Source organism: Balaenoptera musculus, chromosome 20 (assembly GCF_009873245.2).
Source record: "Balaenoptera musculus isolate JJ_BM4_2016_0621 chromosome 20, mBalMus1.pri.v3, whole genome shotgun sequence".
Taxonomy (NCBI): Eukaryota; Metazoa; Chordata; class Mammalia; order Artiodactyla; family Balaenopteridae; genus Balaenoptera; species Balaenoptera musculus.
In genome coordinates this window covers 19538741-19562336 of record NC_045804.1, presented here as the reverse complement: position 1 = coordinate 19562336, position 23596 = coordinate 19538741, and the positions used below count along the sequence as shown (strand labels likewise).

The 23596-nt window shown below is 60.8% G+C and overlaps 1 protein-coding gene across 4 annotated transcripts in view; it reads right to left on the bottom strand.

The window, feature by feature from the left end:
• RARA (retinoic acid receptor alpha) overlaps nucleotides 1–23596 on the bottom strand; it is a 43587-nt gene that overhangs the window by 7900 nt on the left and 12091 nt on the right. For 2 of the 4 annotated variants that reach the window (XM_036837216.1, XM_036837215.1), the window contains exons 2-3: nucleotides 14807–15349; nucleotides 802–950 (exon numbers count right to left, since the gene is read on the bottom strand). In XM_036837216.1, the coding sequence (XP_036693111.1) occupies nucleotides 802–950; nucleotides 14807–14984 (327 nt within the window). In that variant the 5' untranslated portion in view covers nucleotides 14985–15349. Of the gene's footprint in view, nucleotides 1–801; nucleotides 951–6252; nucleotides 6965–14806; nucleotides 15350–15595; nucleotides 15616–23596 lie in introns of those variants that run through there. The other 2 variants (XM_036837217.1, XM_036837218.1) reach the window with 2 other exon arrangements.

The window sequence follows — 23596 nt, the reverse complement described above, 5'->3', positions numbered from 1 at the left end:
GGCTGGTCAGGGGCTGCCCACACGGGCTAACAGAGAGACTGGCAGACAGGCTAAGGCAGACCAAGAACAACCAGACAGGACAGGCAGACACAGAGTCCAAGGCCTGGTGCTTTGCCCTTGATCTCTGCCCCACACTGAGGGGCAGCCCAGGGCACCAAGCCTCAAAGCTGTGCAGCTTCTGAGCCCCAATCTGTGGGGAAGAAACGGGTACAGAGGCTCAAGCCCTGGGGAGAGGAGGAGGAGAGGCCATGCCCACAGCTGCTGGGAAGGTGGCAGCCACATCTGCACCCTGGAGCCAAACACGGGCACGTGGAAATCCAGCCAGACTCTGGGAAGCCCACAGCCTGGGCACCTGAAGGAGAGGCCAAGGCAAGGCGCCTGCTCCTAACGGCCTCCTGCCAGGCTGCCGTGGCGAGGTTCAGGCAGGGCCACAGAGGGCAGGCCTCCTGGGTCCCCAGCCAAGAGCCGGTCGGCAGCCAGCTCACCATGGCAACCCGGGCAGCGGTAGCAGAGCGGGTGTACACCCTGCCAGCTGGAGGATGGAGATGATGGGGAAAAGAGCTGAGGCAGGAGGGGGACCTCTGGTTTGGGGGACCCCTGCTCATCTGTGGGGAAGGAGGTTCTGCTGAAGGCTTCCTACCCTCCAAGGCTGCTGCCACCTCCCACACAGAAGTAAGATCAGCAGCTTCAGGGACACCCACCACCACCACCACCACCACCGGCACAGTCCCAGCACTCGGCAGTGGGAACATCCCATTTACCTAATCAGGGAGGTCCTTCCCAATGACCCCCTCAACTCACCTTGCAGCCCTCACAAGCGCTGACCCCATAGTGGTAGCCTGAGGATTTGTCTTGACAGACAAAGCAAGGCTTGTAGATGCGGGGGAGAGGGGGTGGCGAGGGGGGGCTGGGCACTATCTCTTCGGAACTGCTGCTCTGGGTCTCAATGGCTAGAGAGACAAGAGGAGAAGGGCGGTTAGAGACCCAGGTCACCATCCTTAATATGGTGCCCACCCTGCCTCCTGATCTCTCCCAGGAGCCTCTCCCAGCCACCCCACTGCTGCCAGGAGTCAAACTCTGGGGCAGGGACACAGTCTCAGGAAACCTGGGACTTCCCAGCCCAACTGGGGAAATGAGGCGGCCGATGAAGCTCCAGCACCCCATCAGTCCTGCCTACTTCCACAGGACCCCACCTTCAAAACCAGAAAGATCAGATAATAAACCATCAGATTTGTACACGGACGTGGCTATACTTGGTGGTTGGGCGTAGGTGTCAGCCTGGTTCCACAGCCCTGGACCCTGGGCAGCCCAGCCCCAGCTCCCCCAAGTTAGGAAGGAGTTAAGGCCTGATGAGGAGGGAGGGAAGAGGACACAAGCTGGGGACAGAGGAAACTGGGGTCAACAGGATATTCAAAGCCGGCCACTCCCCCACCCCCTCTGCTTCCGCTCCCCCCTCCACCCCCTCTGCCAGCAGCCACAGCCCCTCCTCCACCCAAACAATCCCCTGGCCAGGGACCCAAGGCAGGGTGTGCAGAGTCACAAATGTTGGGGCACAGCAGGCGGGGACTCCCTGAGATAAGCAGGAGGACCCCCTGGAGACAGGGAGAAGAGTCCCTATGGGCCCCGGAAGCCCATTGCTCTGGGTGCCCCCTGTCTGGGGGGAAAAGCATGACAAAGGGGGTCTGTTCCCATCAATGCTCTGTCTGTCTGGCCTCCATACGATACTATGTCCTACGTCCCAGTTACTATTCCCCTCCCCTCCTGTTATTCAGCTCTAAGAGGGCAGCCAGGAGGGTGACCTAGTCAGCAAGGGCAGCCCCCCCTACAAATCCTTCCCAGTGCCTGGCCCCATGCCCATCACCCCGGGCAGAACAGGGCTGGGTTGCGTGGGGGCTGTCTGTGCCCGAAGCCAGGGTAGCTGGGGGTGTACTGTACTGGATGAGAACTGTGACCCAGTCAACCCCAGATTCCCAAGGGGCCACCCAGCACCCTCCTGAGGCTTTGCCAAGTCCACTTGCCCAGGGCCAAGGAGGGGCAAGGATGCCTCCCTGAGTAGATAGATCCCTGCCTCCTCCCACACCCCAGAATCCTGTCTAGTCTCACCCCAAACTCCAGCACACGAGGTTCTGGAATTCAAAGGGGCCCAGAGTTCCTGCCCAAGCACCTCATAGCACCTCATGGCTCATGTGGCCCCGGAGTCCAGGCACAGACAAAAGAAGCACCTGGATGGGGGCGGGGAGGGGTGGGGGGCTGGCTAGCTGCATGCTACTACCCTCCCCCTTTACCTGCAAACACAACTAGGGACTGCCAGGCGGTTGATGACAGGGAACCAGGCCAACAACCTTGGCAGGGCTTTCCTGGCTCTTAGCTGGGCCTGGGCACCACTTCCCTGGTCAGCCCGGCTGACCAGCACTGCTGTGGCCCCATGTCCCTGTCCCTGCCCAGAGAGCAGCCTGCAGCAAAGGGTCAGTGGCTGCCGACACCACACCCCCACCGATCCAGACTCTTCGCTGACCTCCCCCACCCTCTGCTCCTCACCCCAAATCGAACTGTCCTGGCCTGGTTTTCCCCACCTCACTCTCCCAGAGGCCAGACAAGCAAATCAGACAGGCGAGAGGCCTGAGAACAGCTGCTGGGGGGGGGGTGGGGTTGGGGGGCCTGGGTGAGGCCAGGAGGCAGAGGGGTGAGCGACAAAGGAGCCTTTTGTTGTGCTAACTTTTTCCAAGACGTAAAAGGAGTCACAATAGACAATCCAGACTGGTGGGGGGTGGGGGGGTGTCAAGGACAAGGGGGTGTGGGGAGGGACCATGGCCTAGAATCCCAGTCAGCGTTCAGACCAGAGAGGAAGGAGGCTCTGACCTCCCTCCCCCTCCCTCCCTCCCTCCCCATCCAGTCTTTGCCCTGGGCCCACCTCCCCCAAGGCCCGACCTCTAAAATGGACCAGAGGGGAGGGGGAGAAAGGACAGAGGGAGCTTTGGGGTACGGAGTGGGGTTGAGAGAGGGGAGGGGGCCGTGGGGAGACACAGGGGACATCCAGATGAGGGACAGGCAGCTTAAGAGCAGGACTGACTGGAGGGGCAAAGGTCTGTAGAAATTTGGAGCTGAGGCAAAGTCCAGAGGCTGTTTATGAAACTGGAAGAATGTGCTTTTCAAATTGCGCTTTTTGGCAGGACGGGGGAGATGACCGAAGGTGAGGGTACACAGTTTGGGCTCAGTGAGGCCTCCCTGCGGCCCACCCCACAGCAGCTGGTTGCCTCTGAGGCTATGACACTGGTCTGCACGCCCCACGCCCAGCACATCCCCACCTGTCACCCAGGTAACAGCTCTGAGGTTTCCCACTGTGCCCTTTGAACCCAGAGCCCCGGCCCAGTCCCCACCTCCCGGGCCACCAGCCAGCAGCCAAGGGGAGCAGGGGCACTCTAGGACGCTCCCAGCCTCTGCAAGAGTCAGGACGCAGCCTTAACTCTGCACACCCAGCGGGGGAAGGACTGCCACGGCCTGGCCCCTTCCCGCTCACCTCCCTCCCCAGAGGCCCCAGCCCACAAATCTCTCCTCTTCCTGCAGAAGGACGAGGCGGGAGAAGCACCACACCTTCTCAGCTCAAAAGTTCCAGCGCCCAGCGAAGGGATGGCACCGGCCCAGGGAGCCAGGCGTCCCCTCCCGCCCGCGCTGCCAGGCTGCCCCTCCCCCGCCCCCGCTCGGCTCCTGGTGGGCAGAACGCTCCGGAGTCCCCGCGCCCCAGAGCCGCTCGAAGGCCCGCACAAGGGGCCGGTTTCCTGGAGGAGATCAGCAGGAAATCAGCCGGGCCCCCGGCCAGCGGCTCCCCTCCCAATCCTGCTGGCGCCCGCTCCTCCGCAGCTCCGCTGGCAGCCCCCGGGGAGGGGCGGGGAGGGGGCGCACGGCGCTGGGTCCCGCCCTTCCTCCACCCCAGAGGAGGGTGGGGGTGACTCTGGGTGTAGCACGGCGGCGGCGGCGGCGGAAGAAGGCCCCTACCCAGCGGCCGCCGATAAGCATCTCTCCCCCTCCCCCCACTACGGGCATCCACGTGCTTCACATTCTTGGACGTCTGGGAGCGGGCGGAGGCGTGAGCCGCGAGATTGGTGGGGGACAGATGGAGAGCCACATCCTGTGTACCCCTTGTCCTCTGGCGCCCCAAAACGGGGGTTCTGGGGGAGGGAGGCAAGGTCCCCGGGGCCCTGCAGGATCGGGAAGGTCTTCTCCCCCAGCCCACGCGCAGTCTCTTCCCACCTTCGGTGGAGGTGGCAGGAGGGAGTGGAGAACTCGGTGTGAGGGGGCAGGAGGGCTCCTGTCACCAGAGGACCTACACACACCCAGGGGTTCGGTCATGACCCCGTGTAATCTAGACACACTCAAGTCACCACCCCCAACCTCCAGGCCCTTCCTGTACCCCACCACAACCCTCCCAGCCACTTTCCCGGCCCACTAAGCATTGGGGGCTGAGCCCACTGCCACAGACCCGACACTCCCACCAAGGGAACAGGCCTCTGGCTCCACCCTGCCCCACACACGGTGCGGGGGAACAGGCCTCCACTTCCCCCATCGCCCGCTGGACTCCAGGCTTCCCCCTACCTCGCCTGGCCAGTTTGGGGCCAGAAAGAGCTGAGCTGCCCCCAAGGGCTGGAGCCCAAGGCCTCAGATCCCATCTCCTCCCCAGTCCTCTGGCAAAGGCGGCCAAGGCTGTGGAGGGAGTATGGCAGCCATGCCCCAAGTACCCCACTTAGGAGGGGACACCTTCCTCCAGTTCTGGGAGGATGGGAAGAAGGGTCCCAGTGTGTGTCAACCTCTCGCCTGTCCCTTTTTTCCTAAAGTCCGCCCACGCGCACCCCTCCCTCCCTCCCACGGTCTGCAGCCTGCAGCCTCCCAGGCAATCTGCCCCAGAGGCAAAGGTCAGGGGGCAGGACAATAAAGGCTGGGGGTGAGGTGGCTCTGAAAGGGGCAGAGATGGGTGTCTGCACCTCAGGTCTCTCTTCCTAGAGCAAAGGCATTGGGGGTTGCCCTTCAACCTACTGCAATCTGCCAGGCCCCCAGAGACCCACTCTACCCCTCCTCCCTGGCAGGCAGGAGAGAGGCAGCCAGTCCGGGAGGGTGGGAGAAGCCCCCCAGGGAAGAGTTGAGCCCAGAGCAGGGGAGAGGACGGAACCGGAGCCAAGTAACAATAACCCCCTAAGCACCGCTCTCCCCCACCAGGTACACTACCTCACAGCTGGGTATAAACATGCCCAGGTGTGCACCCCAGGCACTCACAGCTCCCGCCAGGGTACAGAGCCCCTCCCTTCCAGGGAAGCCTGAACCCAGCCAGAGGACAGCGAGGAGGAGGTGCCAGGACTCCGGGGTTCTCATCAGCGGCCCTCTTAGGAAGGGACAGCCCAGTGCCTGCCCCATCCGCAGGTGAAAACACGGTAACAAAAGGACACGGCTGAGTTGGGAGGGGATGCAGCCCTCATTTCCAGAGTAGCCCCAGACCCACAGAAAAATCAAACTCATCCTCCAGAGAACAAACCGTATTAGGATTATGGGGAGGGGGATTCTTCCCACCAGAGTAGCGTCTCCCCTCCATTCCTGGCACAGAAGCTTGTACCAGCCAAGTGTCTAGGGCCAGGACAGCCCTCAGATGGACAGGTGCCCTTCCCCAAGGTGTAAGGGTCAGTTAGGATGGCCGACGGGTATCTCATGGAGTTGCCCCTTCCTGCCACACCCCACTGCCAACACCAAAAACATGGAGCGCTCCCCTGACACCCAAGAGCTGGGGGCAGCAGCTGTCGCCCAGGACAGGCTCTCCCCCAGGCTTTGGCAGGGGTGGGATCTGGGGAGGAGGCCCCTCCTCCTAGAAGCAGACAAGCCCACAGATAGGACCTTTACCCCACCCTTCAGGGTGGGAGAAAGGACCACTCAGCTGTGAAGCTATCGGATTGCAAGCAAGAAGAATATAAACTGGGGACAAGGGGCTTCACTTCCCCTGCAAGAAGTGGAAGGAGAGATGAACAAACGTTTCCTGAAAGGAGGAACCCCCAAAGTTCCTCAGTCCAAATACAACAGAAATAGCGCCCAGGGTTACTCGGGGGAGTCCAACTGTCCAACAAGGGCACCCGACTTTCAGCAAGAGAGACAAGTGGAGGGTAGAGACAAGACCCTCACTACGCCCCCAGGCCTGCATCTCCTGGTGGAGCGGAAGCCCTACAGCCCACCCTCACCCCCCAACTCCCACAATAGGAGGGATAGGCCGGTACCTACAGTGGTTTGAGCCATTCCAAAGCGGAGTCCGGAGCGGGGTGGAGTAGGGACCGGGGGCAGGGAGCCCCTTCTCTGGGAGCAAACAGGCCCGGTTCTGGTTATAAAAATCCACCACCAGGAAGGGATTGGGGGTGGGGGTGAGCCCCCCCACGTCCACACTCTCGTACATCTTCCCCGCGAAGACAAGAGGTCCGGGCGGATAAGTCCTGCGCGCTGCCTCCCTCACTCAGCCGGCGGCGCCATCCGAGAGCTGCTGGGGGCGAGGGGCACGTCCCCCCCGCCCCGACTGGCGACCCGGGCAGGGGGCCGCCCTCTGCCCTTAGTCTCGCGTCCAAGTCGGCCGGCCGCTCTGCGAGTCCCAGGTGAAAAGCAGGGAAGTTGTGTGTACTGGTGGGGGGGTGGGGGGGCGGGGGGGGTTCTTCGGCTGACCCTGGGAACGCCCAGCCGAGGCCCGGGAACTCGGCGTCTTCACCTCGAGGGGGCTCCCGTCGCGAGTCTCATGGTGTCCGAGGCAGCGTCCCGCGGCTCCCCGAGTGCGCCGGCCGGGGGCGAGATCGGCGCGGGGCGGGGGGTCACCGAGCACTTCCTCCTCCCAGCCGGGGCTCCCGGGCTTCTCCCGGGCGAGGATTCCGGGTGGGGTGGGGACCGCGCGGCTCCGCCTCCGCCTCCACCAGGCACGGGGCGGCCGCCCTGCGCTCGGTCTCTGGCGGTGCGCGCCGCGGGCCCCCAACCCCGGCCTACGCGCCCCCTCCCCTGCAGTCCCACCCCCTTTCCTCCGCCCCGTCCCGTCCAGGCACCGCCCCTGCTTTAACCCTTTCCCGGCGGGTCCGGCTGCAGCGGGCGCCAAGCCGGGAACTGAGAGGGAGAGGCGGGCCATGGAAGGCAAGTGGGGGGGAGCCCGGGCAGGGGGAGGAGAGAAGAGGGGACGGAAGGGGTAAAAGGCTCGAGAGGAGAAGTGCACGGAGTACTGACGAAGCCTGGGTAGCGGGAGAGGAGGGGGCTGCGCCAGGACGGAAGAGGGGCGGGCGTCTCCCCCGTCCCAGTTCCGGCTCCCAGCCTCCCCCGTGGTTTGGTCAGTCCCCGGCCCCGCGATGCCAAGGCGAGGGAGGTGGTGGGCGGGAAGAGGGGGGTGGTCCCGCTGTCCTCCCCTAACACACACCCCCACCCAGCCCGGGCCTCATTTGCCTAATGCAATGCGGCTGAACTCTCTCTGAACTCGCCTGGCGGCGCCTCACCTCCGGGTGACCCACCCACCGCTGCCCGTGACATCACCCGCTCGCCAGCCCCCTGCCCGGTCGGGCCGCTCCCCCGGAGACGCGGAGAGTGGCGGCAGGAGGCGAAGGTCTGGGGTGCGTGTGGCCAAGTGTTAGCGCCGTGCCGGGTGTCCCGGGTGTGACATTGTGCAGCTCGGGCACCGCGTGGGAATGAGACACCCGGCTTGTGTCATTGTCTGTGACATCATGTGTGACTCGGGCCGCCCGCCCGCCGGAACCCGATGCGGCAGCTCGGGTGCTTTGGCACAAACGCATGCAGAGGGGGCTCTCCCCGCAACGCCCGGCGTGCTTCAGTCGAGCAAAGCCCCGCCCAGGGTGTCTCCCAGAGGCGGAACCAGCATGGGCCCCCCACCGCACCGTCTAGCCCTGGAGAGAGAAAAGGAGGGGCTGGTGCCTTTCAGCTGACCACTTCCTCCCGGAAGCCCTCGGGATGCCGGTTTCACTGGAAGAAAGACCTGGGTTGGGTAGGTCCAGGTAGGCGGGGGGGGGGGGGGGGGGGGGGGGGCGGGGGGGGCGGGGGGGGCGGGGGGAATGCCCCAGGAGAAGAGAGTATCTTATTGCTCCCTCTGACCCTGCAGCACAGCTCCCTCATTTGACAGGAATTTACGTGCTTCCCGAGGATAGTCTTCTAAAAGCCAGGATCCTAACATATGTGGTCATTTAATCCTCACAGCAACTCTTAAGAGATAAGTGGTATTATTCCTATTTTACAAATAAAGAAACTAAGGTCTCAGCAAGGTTAGGTGGGTTGTCCAAGATCACACTGCTATTAAAGAGTAGAGTGAGTATTTGAACTTTCTGCCATCAAAGCCCATATTCCCACCATGCCAGGCCGATTCAAGGAAAACTATTTTCTGAGCACCTCCCAGGTGGATACCCTGGGGAGCCTGCCTTTGCAGACCTTATGGTGCAACAGCCATTTAGCAAATAATCACAAATATATATATTTATGTTTATTACTGCATATTATAAATAATTGCAAACTGAGATAATTGGTATTATGACACAAGTAAGCACATAAATTATGCTTTGAAGGAGAATTAATGTAGGCACCTAATTTAGGGTTGGAGGGTCAAAGCAGAGACCTAAAGAAAGAGTAGAAGTTTAGAAGTTAGGTAAAGAGTAGGAAGGAGTGGAATCCCAGTAAAAGAGCCTGTGCAAGGGTCCTGGGGTTACAGAAGTTGGTGAGTTCATTCAGGGAACTAACAGAGGACATAACATAAAATTCAAAAGAAAAAGGAGCAGAGGACCAGGCTGGAGAGATGGGCTGAGGCCAGACCAGGTGAGCTTGCTGGATTTTATCTCAAATGCAGGGAGAAACCACAAAAAGGTTCCAAGCAGAGGAGAGGCAAGATCTGATTTACAGTGTTATAAATCAGATTTAACCGTGTGAAGCTGTATGAAGAATGGATGGTAGGAGGGCAAGAGGAACCAGTTAGAACAGTCCAGGCAGCACACAATAGTAGCACAGCCCAGGAAACTGGCAGTGGTGACAGAGGAAAGTAATCAATGTGGCTGGGGGGCTGGTAGGGGGGAGTGTGGGAAAGGAGGTAGCAAAGAGGACTCTGGTGTGTGGCTTGTGCTACAGCAAAGTTTCCAAGAGTGCGAAGCAGAAAAGTCTACTGGGCGGGTGGACAGGTGGGTGTTGGGCTCCAAAGTGAGGTCTCACCTAAGTGAGGTCTGGGCTGCTGGGTTGCAGACGGAACACTGGGGCCTAGGGCACGGGTGCAAGCCTTGGCTGTGGATGAGATTGCTGGGGAGGAGGGCAGACTGCTTCCACGGCGCTTGGTATCTCCTCCCAAACGACGTAGATCCTGGGCACCAGTTACGTGCTAGGCCTTGTGTTCACAGCTTCAAGGTACTAAGGGATCTGGGACTGTCCCTGCCATCAAAGACCTGGTGATCAGGAAAAGATCTCCCAAATGATACAGCTCACTGCAGGTACCAGATGGAGAGGAGTCACTTCATGGTAGAGAGATGAGTGTTGTTAAGAGAAAAAATAAGGACCTGCGGGCCTTCAAAGGAGGGAGCGAGTGAGCAAGGAAGCGGGAACATCTGTGAAGTTTTCTGGGAAGAGGCGGTATTTGAGATGTTCCTTGAAAGATGGATAGGATTTGTGGAGCTGGAGAAGTGGAGAAGTCGGGGTGAGATGCCTGTTCTGGGTAACAGCAAGGTCATGGGGCAGGTCAGAGCAGAACACAGTGTCCTGGGGCAGTGGGAGAAGAGGGAAAAAGGAAGGTTCTGGCCACCTGGGGGGGGCAGCGGGGAGGTGGGGAGGACCGAGTGGCAGGCCTGGGGCCCCGTCCTCCTCTGCCGTGTCCCCCACAACTCCTCCAGGACCGTGTGCTTAGCAGGCCCTCAGCAGGTATGGGCGGAACTGAAGTGGCCCCCGCTTGTGCCAGGCAGGGCTCCCTCCAGTTCCCAACCCCATCTGGAGGGGATAACAAACAGGAAATCATGAGGCCGGGGGCCAGACGGACATCGGGTCCCAGTACAGGGTGGCCATCCCCCAAGACAATGCCCGGCTCCACCCACCCCTCGTCATCACTGCTTTTGCAGGGTACTTGAAGCTCGCCCAGGCCCTCACCAGCAAGCAGGTCACCGTGGCCTCATAGCAACTTGCCCAGCAAGCAACGGATTAGGAGTCTTGCTTTAAAGAGGAGGAAACAGACTCAGACTCGAGAGAGGGTGAGTGATCTGCCCAAGGCTGCGCAGGAAGAGCTGTCCTTTAAGACTTCTGCCAAGGGGGCCTTGGTCCGTGGGCTGAGGTTCCCAGCAACTCAGAAGTCAAAATGGGGAGGGGAGGGCCTCTATTTCTGATGGAGTCGGGGCAGAGGGCCTCCAGTCTACCCTGGGAGGTCCAGCTCCATGGGCTGTGCCCCACCACTGAAAACGGAGAGGAGAAGGAAGGCGTTGTAGGCACCGCCCCAAAGTGATCTGGAGAAGGGAAACACTTCCTCTTTCCACAGACACTACCCCTCAAAGGGTAGTCAGGGCCTGCACTGGCACATCCCCATGGGCACAGGGCCCTTGGCACGGGCGGACACAGTGTCTCAGGTCTTGGCCAGCCTAAGAGGACAGGCTTCCTTCCCTGAGTCCCCTCCCCCTGCCCATGCTGGGATCCTGCCCTGAGGGGGCCTGTGCACTATCAATGCTTGGAGATAAAAGGTGAGGGGGCCGCATTTTCATTCAAAACCCCGTCCAACAGTCTTTTGGCTGACTCTGCATTTTGGCCCCTAGGGAGGGCACTGCTAGCAGTCCCCCCTCTCCCTGGGCTGTCCCTCCTATTGTCCAGGGAAAGAGTGGGCAGGAGCAGGGGGGAGGGGGGGGGAGGGAGGACACAGACTGAAAAGGGGAGTGGCAGAGGAGAGGGAAAGGAGAAGGGCTCACCCCCTCCAGTCTCGCCAGGCTCCTCCAGACCCCAAGGCCGCTCCCCAGTTTCTAGGCACACACAGCAAATGTGTGGATGGAAAGGAAAAGTCTGGACCCGGTCTTTCGGGGCTCCCATCCCCAGCTCCTCTACAGATAGCTTGCAACCTCCCTGCCCCCACTCCACAAATGGAAACAAAATAAGAATAAGAACGGTAGCTTTTACACTCTGTTCCTACAGTGTCTGTCTGGATGGAGATGGAGGCAGGGTGCCCGCTGAGCTCTGCACACTCCCCGGGCTGCAGTGGGTTGATCTGGGGGCGGGGATGGGTGTGAACAGATTGTATCCGCAGCTTCCAGGACAGGATGGAGATCTGGCCCAGGCCTCTTATCGGTCTTTCCCTCCAGCCTTCAGGATCAAAAACAGAAAAGGGGGCGTGGCTAGGGGGGAGGCCTTCCCCTACGCCCCCTACTGGGTGAAAGCGGAAGGTCCTGAGGCAGAAGCGGGGCTTCAGCCACGGGAGAGGGGGTTTCACCATGGCCCTGATCTCCCCACCCAAGGCTCCTCACACCCAGGAGGGCTCCCCACAGTACCCTCCCGCAGCTGCCTATCTGGATGGTAGAAAACAGCCCAGCTGTAAGGTCACTTAGCTCAGCCACTTAACCACCGGTGCTGTTTCCTCATGTGTAAATGGAGATAATGTCCCTCTCCCAGGATTGTTGGGATTAAGATTTGTAAAACAGAGATAAAGTCCCAGGCACACAGTAGGTGCTCCACAGATGTTAGCCTCCCGTTCTCTCCAGCCCCCACCCAGATAGGGCCACGGTCCCTTTCCACTGTCCTAACACGGGGTACCACGGCAAGGAGACGGCGATGATCACATGCAAGGTGAGGAGCAGAGTGCATTACGCCGATGATCTTGCCTAATCTCAGCCCTCTGAGGGAGGTTCTGGTCAGATCCCTGGGTTACAGACGAGGACACATGCCCAGAGAGGTTATCACATCTAGTAAGTGGCAAAGCCAGAACTCGCTACACAGCCTACTCCACCTCCCTGCCCCCGACCCCGTGGAATTCCCAGGAGGAGCAACAAAAAAGGCAAGTTCGTTTCCTCTCCAGCCTAGACTAGCGATAAGAAATAGAGACCCTTCCCTCCCCAAACACACAACACAATCACAGACGCCTCCCCCTTACACCCTCTGTGCCCTAAGTCACCGCCCCCTCCAGCACACAAACCGACACCCCTCCCCGGCTCTGGGTCTGATTCTCCTCATACACACTCTGACCCTCTCACCACCTCCCCAACACACACCCAACCTTGACCTCCCCACCCCTAAAACACACCCAACCCTGACCCTCCCCACAAGGCACACTGAATCCCAACCCTCCACAGTAAATACCAGTCCTCAGAGACCACGCCCCAGGGGCTGGTTTAGAAGGGGGATCCTGTCCCATCTCTGGAGCTTCCCACTCCGGCTCCCTGGGAGATGACAGCAGGACAGATACCCACCTGTCCCCAGTGACCTGGAGAACAGTTCTGTCCTTCCACAGGCCACTGGGTCTTTGAAGGGTACACCCAAGGTCCAGCCTCCTCCTGACTTGGGGAGAGGAATGGGAGGTGGAGGGAGGACTATCCAAACACCTTTGTTGGTGGGAAGTGGGAGGAGGGAGCCTCATGTGCCAGGTTGCCTACAGAAAGGGTGGCAGAGGACCAGAGCATATAATCGCTCTTTACAGGAATGGGGGCCACAGATGTCCACCCCTCCTAGGAACTGCCTGACCCCAGCACCAGCCCCCAGGTGGGGAGAGCGGGGAAGGCGAGGCCGCCTCCATGCCTGAACTTTGATCTGTCATGCTTCGCTACCCAGAGCTGAGAGCCAGGGTCTCCAGGCCCCTCAGCCCTGCCCAAGAAGGAGGGAGATGCCGGGCTCCCTCAGGTTCCTGGCCACACCTCTGGTCCCAGAGAAGGGGAAGGTCAGGGAGAAGCTCAGAGGCTGGGGGCCTGGGTAGGAAGAGAAGTTGTTGTTGTTTACTAGGAAGGGACAGGGCAACCCACAGGCTCACAAAGGGAGGGGGCAGGAAGGGGCATTGCCTAACCCGAAATGTGGGCACCCCACCCTGGGGGAAGAAGGTTACCAGGGTGGGAAGTGGGGTACCCGGAAACCCTCCCCACCCACCTCTAAGAAAGAGGAAGAAGCTTGCAACATTCAAAGAAGGGCAAAACATTTGCTTGTCCGGCACAAGACAGGGCAAGGTCGGGGGTCAGGCCCAGCCCCATCCAACCCTCCGTGAGCCAGGCCCCAGCTGGACAGAGTGTCTGGGGCTCTGTTCCCATCACCTGGGGAAGAGCAAGCTGTCCACCGGCACCAGGCTGAGCACCCTCGATGTCTCCCTCCCTGAAAACCCCACCCTGGCAGGAAGCAGACACTCCAGTCACTGGAGCTGGGATATGAATCCCAGTCCCCATGGACGTAGGCACTACCCCACACAGACGCACCCGCCCCTTCCCCCGCAACCCTGAACCCAGACACTGGCCTCCCCCGTCACCTAGCATAGACTGAAGACCAGGCCAGGATGGGGCTCCCGACTCCGACTCCCAGGTCAAAGTGCTGCCGGCTGCGCACCCGCCAAGGGAGGAAGCAGAAGGTGGGGGTTTGAGGAGGCAGCATCCGCCTGCCCCCTGCCCCAGGGCACAAAGGGTAGGGACCTAAAGGAGCACAGACTTAGAGCCCCTGCTCCCAGTGGCCGGTGGGGCCCGGGAGGGAGGGGGCCCCCGTGCAGCCACAGGAGGTGAGCCAGGAAGCAGCGGTGGCAGTGGGCAGCCGGCCAGTGCGGGCAGTGAGGCGCCCAGCCAGGGCCTGCCCCAGGGACAAAGAGACTCCCTGGCTCCGGGGAGAGGGCGCTGCCCCCACGCTGGGAAGGGGGCACTGACCCAGCCCAGCCGGGCGCACAGGGCAGCGGCGCCAGGCAGCTTGCCAGTGGCCACGGGAGAGGCGGTGGGTGCCCGGGGCAGGGTGTTCAGTACCTGCCCGCCAGGAGAGGTGGGACACGTTTCCCAGGTCAGCAGCTGACCAGCCAGCCCGCCGTCCACGGCCCCCTTCTGCTGCTTCCACCCCCTCCTGCCCCAGGCCAGGCCCCGGCTCCCTCCCCCCGCCAAGCCCTGGCCCGGCGCCCAGCTGGGCCCTGGGGGCCAGAGTTACTGTAAGCGGCCTGGCAGGCCCGAGGCCTGGACTCTGCCAGCTGGCCATAGCTGCCGCCACCTCCCACTACCTGGCTCGGCCAGCCAGGGAAGGTTACCGAGACCCCCACCCAGCCAACAGGCGACCCCTGTGGCAGAAGGCGGAGGCGGAGAGAAAACACAGGCCCTGCCAAGAGCAGGCTGGCGTCCGCAGCCGGAGTCCAGGCTGAGCGCCCCCTCCTGGGACACTGCCCCGACCCGCCAGGCTGCCTGTGGGCCCCTCCCTCTCACCCTCCCCACAAAGGGAAGCACCACCTAGCCTGGCCAAGGCGAGGGGAGGGGAGTCTACGCCTTCAAGCCCCTTCCCCCAGAGGCACTGGATGGGGCGGGGCGGAGGTGGGGCGCTGCTCTCAGTAGAGCTGCCATTTCCACCAAATGTCGAGAGGTTTGTTTACCCGCCTCCAGCCTCCGTGTCCAGTCCTTGGAGCTATTTATAAGGCCCTCCACGGCACAGCACTGGGGGGGGGGGGGGCGTGAGAGGCGCCGGAGGACAGCACTGTTCAGCTCTCCCTCTGTCCCCCCCCCAACACCAAACACAGTCCCAGCCAGCAGCCTACAAGCCCCCCAGACGACGATCCCCCTTGTCTGGAGGAGCCCTCGCCACTGCCGAAGAGGCCCAGCCTCGGCCTGCCGCCCTCCACCGCCCCTCCCACCATGCCCACCACTCCACTTACTGGCTGGGGATGGCGTGCTATAGCCGCTAACTGGAAGCTGGTGCTGGAGAGTGGTCAGAGCGCCTGGTGGGGAGAGTCCCCCCAGCATGGGGGGGAAGAAGAAGGCGTAGGGGGGCACCGGGTATCCATTGAGGTGCCCGCCCCCAGGTGTCGGGCAGGAGCTGCTGTTACTGGCCATGCCAAGCAGCCACAGTCAGAAGAGCAGGCAGACAGTCTGGCGGAAGGCTCTGGCAGGCTTCAGGCCGCCTCTCCTCGGGTCATGGGGCCTGGGCCCAGAGGGGGTTTGGGTGGTCAGCCCACCCCCCCCTTCTGTCCTGGAGCTGCGGTCCAAGGCTAGCAGGCTGATCTCGGCCTCCTGGAGCCCCGACTCCAGTTGGGGGCCAGGTGGGCTGGGGGACGTCCCAAGAGCCGGTCCTTTGGTCAAGCAGTTCTGTGAGCTGGCACTTTCCCAGGAAGGTCCAGAGCTGGCCTTCAGGACGCTGAAAGGATCCCTCTCCTAGGTGGGCCCCGGCTAGGTGGCTGGGGAGGCCATGTCCTGTGATGCTGCAGAGAGAAAAAAGACAGGTGAATGGGCACTGAGGAGCAGGCGCACGGGCATCCCCCGCGGAGCTCCCCAACCTGGGCGGCCGGAGATTTTCCCGTGGCACCCGGCTGAGCAGACAGCTGGCACCATGCCTGGCTGGCAGAGACGGCCTGGGAGTAGGGCCCAGACACTGCTGGGGGTGGCAGGACAGCAGAGCCAGGCTGGGGAGACGGGGACAGAGCCCAGAGACGAGGAGGGCCTCTTACCCACAATCCTGAGAGGAAAGGGTCCCCGGTACCATGCCACCCGGAAGATTCCTGCAGCAGAGGAAGGCAGCTGGCCCTCCTTCCCCCAAAGCAGGTTACCTGAGGTCAAGATGCAGAGAACGTGTGCTTGAGGGGAGGAGGGAGGGGGAGGAAAAGCTGCTTCCCTAAAGCGGTGGCACTTCTCAGAAAAATGACTCCTAAGCCAGGGGGCCCCCGCTTACACCACTTCCCCCCCAAATCCAAGCCCGAGCACCCCAGATGGGTCTGTCCCACGGGCCGGAGAGGAGGCCCGTTTACATACATACAAATAGGGAAATGGGAACCGAGGACTCCTGGGTATCACCTCCATTGCCTAAGAGCATGATGGGCAGGGACTGCCCAGGGTGGAAGCCCCCTACTCCCAGGCAATGGAGGGGCAAGGGAGACTGATCTCAGAGTTCACCCACATACTCTGTCTGCAGAAGCAACCTCCCTGGAGAGCGTGGGAGGTGGGCAGAAGATGAAAGGCCAGATGCCCCTCCACCAGTGCATCCACAAATCCATACCCTGTTTGAACAGCTGGGACCCAAGGGCACGCAGAGATAACACCACAGGTAGCAAGAGACAGAGATGAACCCAGAAATTCCACGACACAGTGAGACAGACAGGCAGCAACAAGAGCAGAGAATGAGACGGAGAAAGAGAAGCATCCACAAGAGGTCCAGGAGGATATATATAAAGAGTATCAATAAATATGCATGTATTTATATATGAGTGTGTGTGTATACACACACATATGACATATAGGAGAGACAAAAAAAAAGAGACAGAAACATGGCCAAGCAAAACCACAATGAGATATCACTTTGCATCCACTAAGATGGCTATAATCAAAAACACTGATAACAACAAGTACGTGAGGATGCGGGGAAATCGAAACCCTCAGACGTTGCTGGTGGGAATGTAAAATGGTGCAGCTGCTTTGGAAAACAGTGTGGCAGTTCCTTAAGAGGTTAAACACAAGAGTTATACGACCCAGCAATTCCACTTCTAGGTATCTACCCAAGAGGAGTTAAAACATAAGTCCACACAAAAACTTGTACGTGGGTGTGGCTGTTCATACCAGCACCCCTAATAGCCAAAAAGTAGAACCGATCCAAATGTCCATCAACTGCTGAATGGATAAATAAAAAGTTGCACATCTATACAATGGAATGTTATTCTGCCATAAAAAGGAACAAAGTACCGATATACACGACAACATGGATAAACCCTGAAAACATTATGCTAGTTGTAAAAGACCACCTATTGTATGATTCCTTTTATATGAAATGTCCAAAATAGGCAAATCTATAAAGGCAGAAAGTAGATTGTGGTTACCAGGGGCTGGGGCATGGGTTCGAGGGAAATGGGAAGTGACTGCTGAATGGTATGGGGGCTCTTTCTGGAGTGATGAAAATTTTCTAAAAGTGATTGTGGTGACAGTTGCACAACTCTGTGAATATATTAAAACCAGTGAATTGTACACTCTAATGGGTGAATTTTATGGTATATGAATTATATCTCCATAAAGCTGTTAAGAAGAAAGAAAGGCGGGGAGGAAGGAGAAAGAAAAGAAAAGAAAACAGGGCCACAGAGATCCCATATAAGGACTACCTCCCTTTCCAAGCCCTTCCTCCCCAAGCTCAGGCCGTGCCAGGCTCCAAGCTCCAGGCTCCAGGCTCAGACCTGGAGTCCAGGGGACACACACATGGCCAGCATTTGGCTGAGGACCATGCCTGGGATGGGGGAGTTCTGCCAAGGCCACTATGGACGAGGCCAGGACTTCTGGGCCCAGCCGGGCCGGCCAGCCAGCCTGTGACTGTGCGGGGCTGAGGGAGGGGGAGGGGGACAGGTACTTGCAAGGAAAGGGGCAGCTCCCCTATTGTTAACGAGCATGATTTTGACTGTTACTAATTATGACGACCATAGGGCCTCTCTCCTTACTCCTGAATGAGGTGCCCCCTTCCTTCCCCAGGCCCCTGCCAATTCCCTCCCGGGCTGCGAGGCTGACGTCAGAGAAGCAGGGACCCCACCCGTCGGCCAGCTGCCGCCCTGGCCCCCCACAACCCTGAGGGGCGCCACACAAGGGGAACTCGAGCCAGCAAGGGAGGGAGGGGTTGGCTGAGCCTCACCAGCGTTGACAGTCAGACCCTCACATACGTGCACACCCACTTCCAGAAACTCACACGCGCAGCTCCAGGGAAAGCGTCCGGTGGCCAAGAGCACGCGTGCTTGCACGCCCAGCCCGGGTGCATGCGGGCACACACGTGACACGTGAGGAGAGGGAACCCGGAGATGCGATCCCTCCACACCTGGGCTCCACAAACAGCGAAGCCGGCTCCAGGCCTGCGTGCCCGGCCCGGGACACAGCTCCCCACAGACGCACAACCACAGCCTCAGAGTTTCCCAAACTGCACTTACCCTGGCCCTCACCCAGCCAGGCGAACCTATGCACCTGCCTCCCTGCGGCCCGGCCCCCCAGTACACAGCAGGGTCCACAGACACAGAGAAGCACACCGGTGGATTCAGGTCCAAATGGGGGCCAGCCTCTCTGAGGTGAGGCCCAGGAAGCCATTCACTCCAGACTCCAGGCCTCCTGACCCAGCTTTTGGGGCAGGGGGTGCGGCAGCAGATTCGGTCTGGACCCTCTGGAGCCAACCCTTGACCCCAGAGGAGAGATTAACGACAGCCGCCTTAATGCCTCAATTCTGCCCCTGAGGAGTTTGAAACTGGACCATACTTCAAACCTCAACCACAGATACACACCCCAGGGAGAGGCTGGAAGGCGTTCCCCACCCCCATCGGAGCCTCAATAAAGGAGCTCAGCCTGCAAACTTCAATGCAGTTAGCTCCCTGGGGAAGGCCTTGAGCCAAGGGAGGGGGCAAAGGTTACAGAAATGGGCCAAGGGCCAGGCTGGCCAGGGAACAGGGATGGGCAAGGGCAGGGATGATGGGGGCGGGGCCAAAGAGCACAGGCCCGGCCTCAGAAGGTCCCTCTGGAACCACGACCCTTGGGGAGATGCCTGGGCCCTGGCCCCCTGCACCCAGGGGTGGAGAAGACACTGTGAGAGAATCGAAACCAGCACCAAAGAAAGGGAAAACAAATTACCCACATCCAACCTCCACCCTATGCCCGCCACCTCCACTGCCCATGGGCACCCTCCCTTGAGGGAGAGAAAAACCACAGGCCCACACCTCCCATACCCGGAGCCCAGCCTCGGCACAGCAGAAAGGGGGGGTGGGGGGGAGGGCCGGAGCACCTGCCACCAGCCAGGCACCCCTGCCCGCTGGGGCCTCCCTCACCCTCAAAAGGTGCCAGGATCCCTCCCCCAGTGTCAGGTGTCCCCAGCTACCCGTTCTTTATGTCCCCAGAGTCACACATCTGGAGAAAAAGGCAAATGTTGGTCGAGCTGTGAAGACAGTAGAAAGAACCATAAGTCTGAAGGGTCAAATCTCAGCTCTGCCACTCTGGGTGACCTTAGGCAAGTCACTTAACCTCTCTAAGCATCTGTTTACTCGTCTGTGAACTGCCTACCTCAACAACGGGCTGTGTGATTTAAGAGATAAAAGTCCTGGAAAGCACCTAGCACAGCGCCCACCCGGCACACAGGAGGTGCTGGGCAACGGGTCCCCTCCCTCCCCTGCGCCTGCCAGCACCACCTCGGGGCCTCCCTGGGCAGTATGTCTGCTGTCCCTTCCCCAGCCAGGGCTAGCAGCTGCTGACAGGGCTGGGCGGGAGAATTACCCATTTTCCAGGGTCTGCTTCCCCCGCAGACTGAGGACAGGAATGTGGGGAGAGGAATATTCGGGGTGTGGGTGGAGGCCTGACCACAACCCTTTCCCAAATTCCCTTCTTTCGTTTCACAAACCAAAAAAGGGAAACCTTTGGACGTGGGGAGGGGAGGAGGGGAAAAGGAATAGAAGATTTCCCCCCCCCCCGGCCCTCAGGGGAGAGGAGCCAGGGGTCCCCAAACCCAGCTGGCCCTGCCCCCCTTCTTCATCCACTCGCTCCTCTCTGCTTCCCAGGCTACCCTACTACCATGGCTCCCAAGGAATAGAAGCCAGGCAGTCCTGGACGGGCTGAGAGGAGGGGATAAGGATTGGGGAGCGTAAAAGAAGGGGGGACAGGGGCTTTCCTAAGCATTCTAGACAGTCAGTGAATCATATGCAAATGACACCCAAAGCTCAAGCTCAACTTGGGGGTGGGGGACAGGGACTCCAGCCCTGACGGAAGCAAAGACCCAGCCCCTCTGGACCCCCTCCCCTGTCAGGAGCTGGCAGAGCAGGGCAGGGCGGGACAGGGCAGATTTCAAACCAGAACAGTGGGCTGGAACTATTTATAAACTTTCCAGGAAAACGCACACACACTCACACACACACAAAGCCAAGACCTCTCCCCTCCCCCATACTCCTCAGATCAGCAGAATGATGAACATTACTCCCTTTTCCCCCTTTTTCCAGAGGCCCCTCTCTCCTCCCGGCCACTCTGGTCCTCTGTTTACCTTTTGCTCTCCAGGCTCTGGGCTGCAGGAAGCCAGCAGGGCCAGCCTCATTTTGAAAGAGACCACCCCAGGAGGGCCTGAGAAGGATCAGCGGGGTGAGGCTGGGACAGGTGGAGGGCACCTCTTCCCCACCAGTCCTCAGAAGCCCAGGCCTGCCTCGCTGGAGCTGGGACTTGTTGGAAAACCTGCCCCGAGCACATGCAGGGCCTGAGCACATCTACGGAGAGAGTCAGGGGAGTGCTGAAGTCCAGCGTCTGGCCTCTGGATGCTGCCACTGCCCACTGCCTCAAGACACAGCACCTAGTCCCAGAAAAGTGGATCTGATGTTTCCCCAACTTGTACCCGCCCAAGCTTCTGCCCCAGCTACACAGCGCTGCCTGACCTCCACGGGCCATCATCCCCGCAGTGACTGAATACCAGGCAGAAAGGGCAACTGGACAACCCAAGCCCAGGACAGGCCAGGTGCTGGGAGGAGGAACTGGGGTGGGTGGGGGGGATGTCTGCTGGTCAGGGCAGTGTCCCGACTCCGCACCCCAGGGACTGCACCCCAGAGCCCCCTGGGAGATGTGCCCAGGGCCTCCGAAGCCCAGGGCGGCTGAGGGGCCCACCCAGAACCAGAGCTGAAGCCTCCCACCCAGTCTTCTCTTGGAGCAGACAGCAGGTGAAAGGGCAGGGGGCAGCCCAGGCCTCAAGGAGAGGGAAGGGCCCACGGGGAAGGAAGAAAACAGGAAGAGGAAGAGATGAGGCTGCCGAGGCCACAGCCAGACCACAGGAGTGTGTGGACCACACAAAGGCAGCTCTGTCCGGGTCGGGGACCGAAGGGGCACAGACAAAAGGGGACAGCCCCCCAGCCTGGAAACCACCGTCCTCACAGCCAGCCTGGCACGGGGCTTTCCCCACCCCCACCTTGGCAGCTGCCCCCTCACCACTGTCTCCCCTCTCCGCAGTGCAGGAAGCATAACTCTCACAAGGGGCGGGGGCTGCCGAGCGCACAGAGCAGCAGGTATGTGCGCGGGTGCGCGGCTGCAACCCGCCTCCCCCAACCCCTCAGCTCTGCCCCGGGCGGACAGACTGTCGGCACGACCCAGTGCTACCAGCCCCCTCCCGGCGTCCTTCCCTAGGGACCCCGGGCTGCAGGGAAGCCGGGAACGCCCGCCCCCGCCCCCGCCCCCCTCCCGCCTCAGGATATCCTTTTGGCTCTGACCCCAGACCGGGCCTGAGTCAGACCGTGCCCCGCCCCACACCCCCCATCCAGCGACCCCCAGGAACTTCCTACTCCCCACGCTCCACACCCACCTACTCAGGTGGGGCTAGAACTAGGGGGAATCTCTTCCCCTCTCCACCCCCAGCTGAACAGGGAAGCCCACCAGGGGGTGGGGCGGATGGTCACAAAGTCCCAGGACCAGTCCCTTAAAGCACAGGGCCTGCGGGGTCAGGGCAAAGCGGGTGCAGGCTGTGTGTGGAGGGGAGAGGAGGCCCTGCGGACCACCACCTCCCCAGCCCCAAAACACACACAACTGGGGATCCTGCCCAGAGCCCCTCCCTACTCCAGCCTGGACCCCAAGAAACCACAGAAACTCCCTGGGGAAGGTAGTTTCCATGAGAACACAGGACAGGAGAAGGCTCCAAAGGCAAAGGGGACAGGGAGCGGAGGTTCCAAGAACGGGCATCTTTCTGGGACAGCGGGACCCAGGCTGGAGGGGACAGAGTCTGCACAATCAGTCAGATTCACAGTCAGCCACAGCCAAGCACAGCCAGACGTGGTCACAGTCTCCCCGACGCTCAGTCTGAGTAGGTGGCTGTGACTCCTTCCCACAGACACAAGTCTGGGGGGCCCTGGGGGATCTGGGGCATCCGAGACCACACACACTCAGCTTGAAACAGCCCCCTGGGCAGGACCCCCCAACCCCCGCCTCAAACTGTGGGCCTAGGGGGAGGGGCAGCTCCCTCCCCACAAGAACCAGGGTAGTGCCCAAGGCGGCCATCTCCATGGCAACCAACAACAAACATCCCGGGAACCACAGAGGGACAGGAAGTGACAGCCACGTGACAGGAAGACAGTTTTTTCAGTGGGGGGGCGAGGAAGATTGTTAGCAGCCCCTGGGGAATCAGCTGTCCCCTAAGTTTCCCCCACTTGGAACTGGAGGGAAGGGGTCAGCTGGGAAGGTGGCCACACACACACCCCCGACCCCACTGCAGTGTGCGCGGTTGGTCGCAGGGCTGACGGGCCCTCCCTTCCCGCCTGCCACTCACGGTTCTCCCCGCTGGGTCCCCCTCCCTTCCACTTCCTGCCGTGACTGGAGATCAGAGAACTCCCCACCGCAGCTTCCCCTTCTCAAGTCTCGATTCCTGGCCTGAAGGTTTCACTGTGGGGCGAGGGACACAAGGAAGGAGGGCTGGGGACCTGCGGTAGGACCCAGGGGACAGAGGCTCTCCAGGGGAGGAGCCGGGAGGGAGCTACTCCAAGGTAGGTGTGTACACACAGGCACACACAGAGTGAGTGGGTCACGGTGACACACCACCGGGCGCAGTGACACACAGAGACTGCCTGACCTCAGGCAGCTCTGGGGGGAAGGGAGCAGGGCCATTGGATCCGCCCCGGCGCGCCCCACTCCAGCCCGGTTCCTGAGCCTCCGAGTTCAGTTCAGGCGTCTCCTGGCCTCCAGGCAGGCGAGGTCCCAACCGTGCCCAGCCCCCACCGCCTCTCCCCTGCCTTTCATGCTGAGGAATCCCCCTCCCTGCTCCAAGGTGCTCGCCTAGACGAGGGCACCTTGGCCGGAGGCGGGGGGAATGGAACCTCCCGCCACCCCCCTCCCCTTCTCTGCAGATGTCCCAGACTATATTTAGCCCAAACCGGGCGGCTAGCCAGACCCAGACTCCCCACTGGCCCGGAGCTGAGCTCCCAGTTTTTATGCAATTAAAACATTAACAGAGAACCACCCCCATCCACACACCCCCATACCCCCCAGCCCAGCCAGAGCGGCAGAGCTCAGAAAACACAAGGGCAGCCCAGCCCTGCAGCCAGCAATGCGGCTGGTGGTCATCGGGCAAATAGCAATAAACTCATCCCCTTGCCCATCTCCCGGGCCCTAACCCCCACAGGCAGGATAGGGACATCACCCACGAGATCATGTTGACACTTGTGGGGGGGTGGGTAGGCTTTCCTTGTTCCGGGGCCGGAAGGGAAAGGCATATCCAGTGGGGGGGGGTTGCCTAGTTGCAGAAATTCCACCTGTCATTTTGCAGCCCCCCTCCCTGGCCAGCTCCAGTTACAGGGCTGGGGGTTGGCAACAGGTGCTGGCCAGGCTGGCAGCAGTCTAATCCCCCACCCGCTCCCCAGGCTGACAGTGGTGCCTGAGGTCCAGGCAGGGGCCCTGGCCAGCAGGGTGCCGGGTAAAAGAAGGAGGCACTGCTGCCTGGTGGGGGGGGGCAGCCCAGGCCCCTTCTGTAAGACCTGGCCCCCTGGACTCTGTGATGT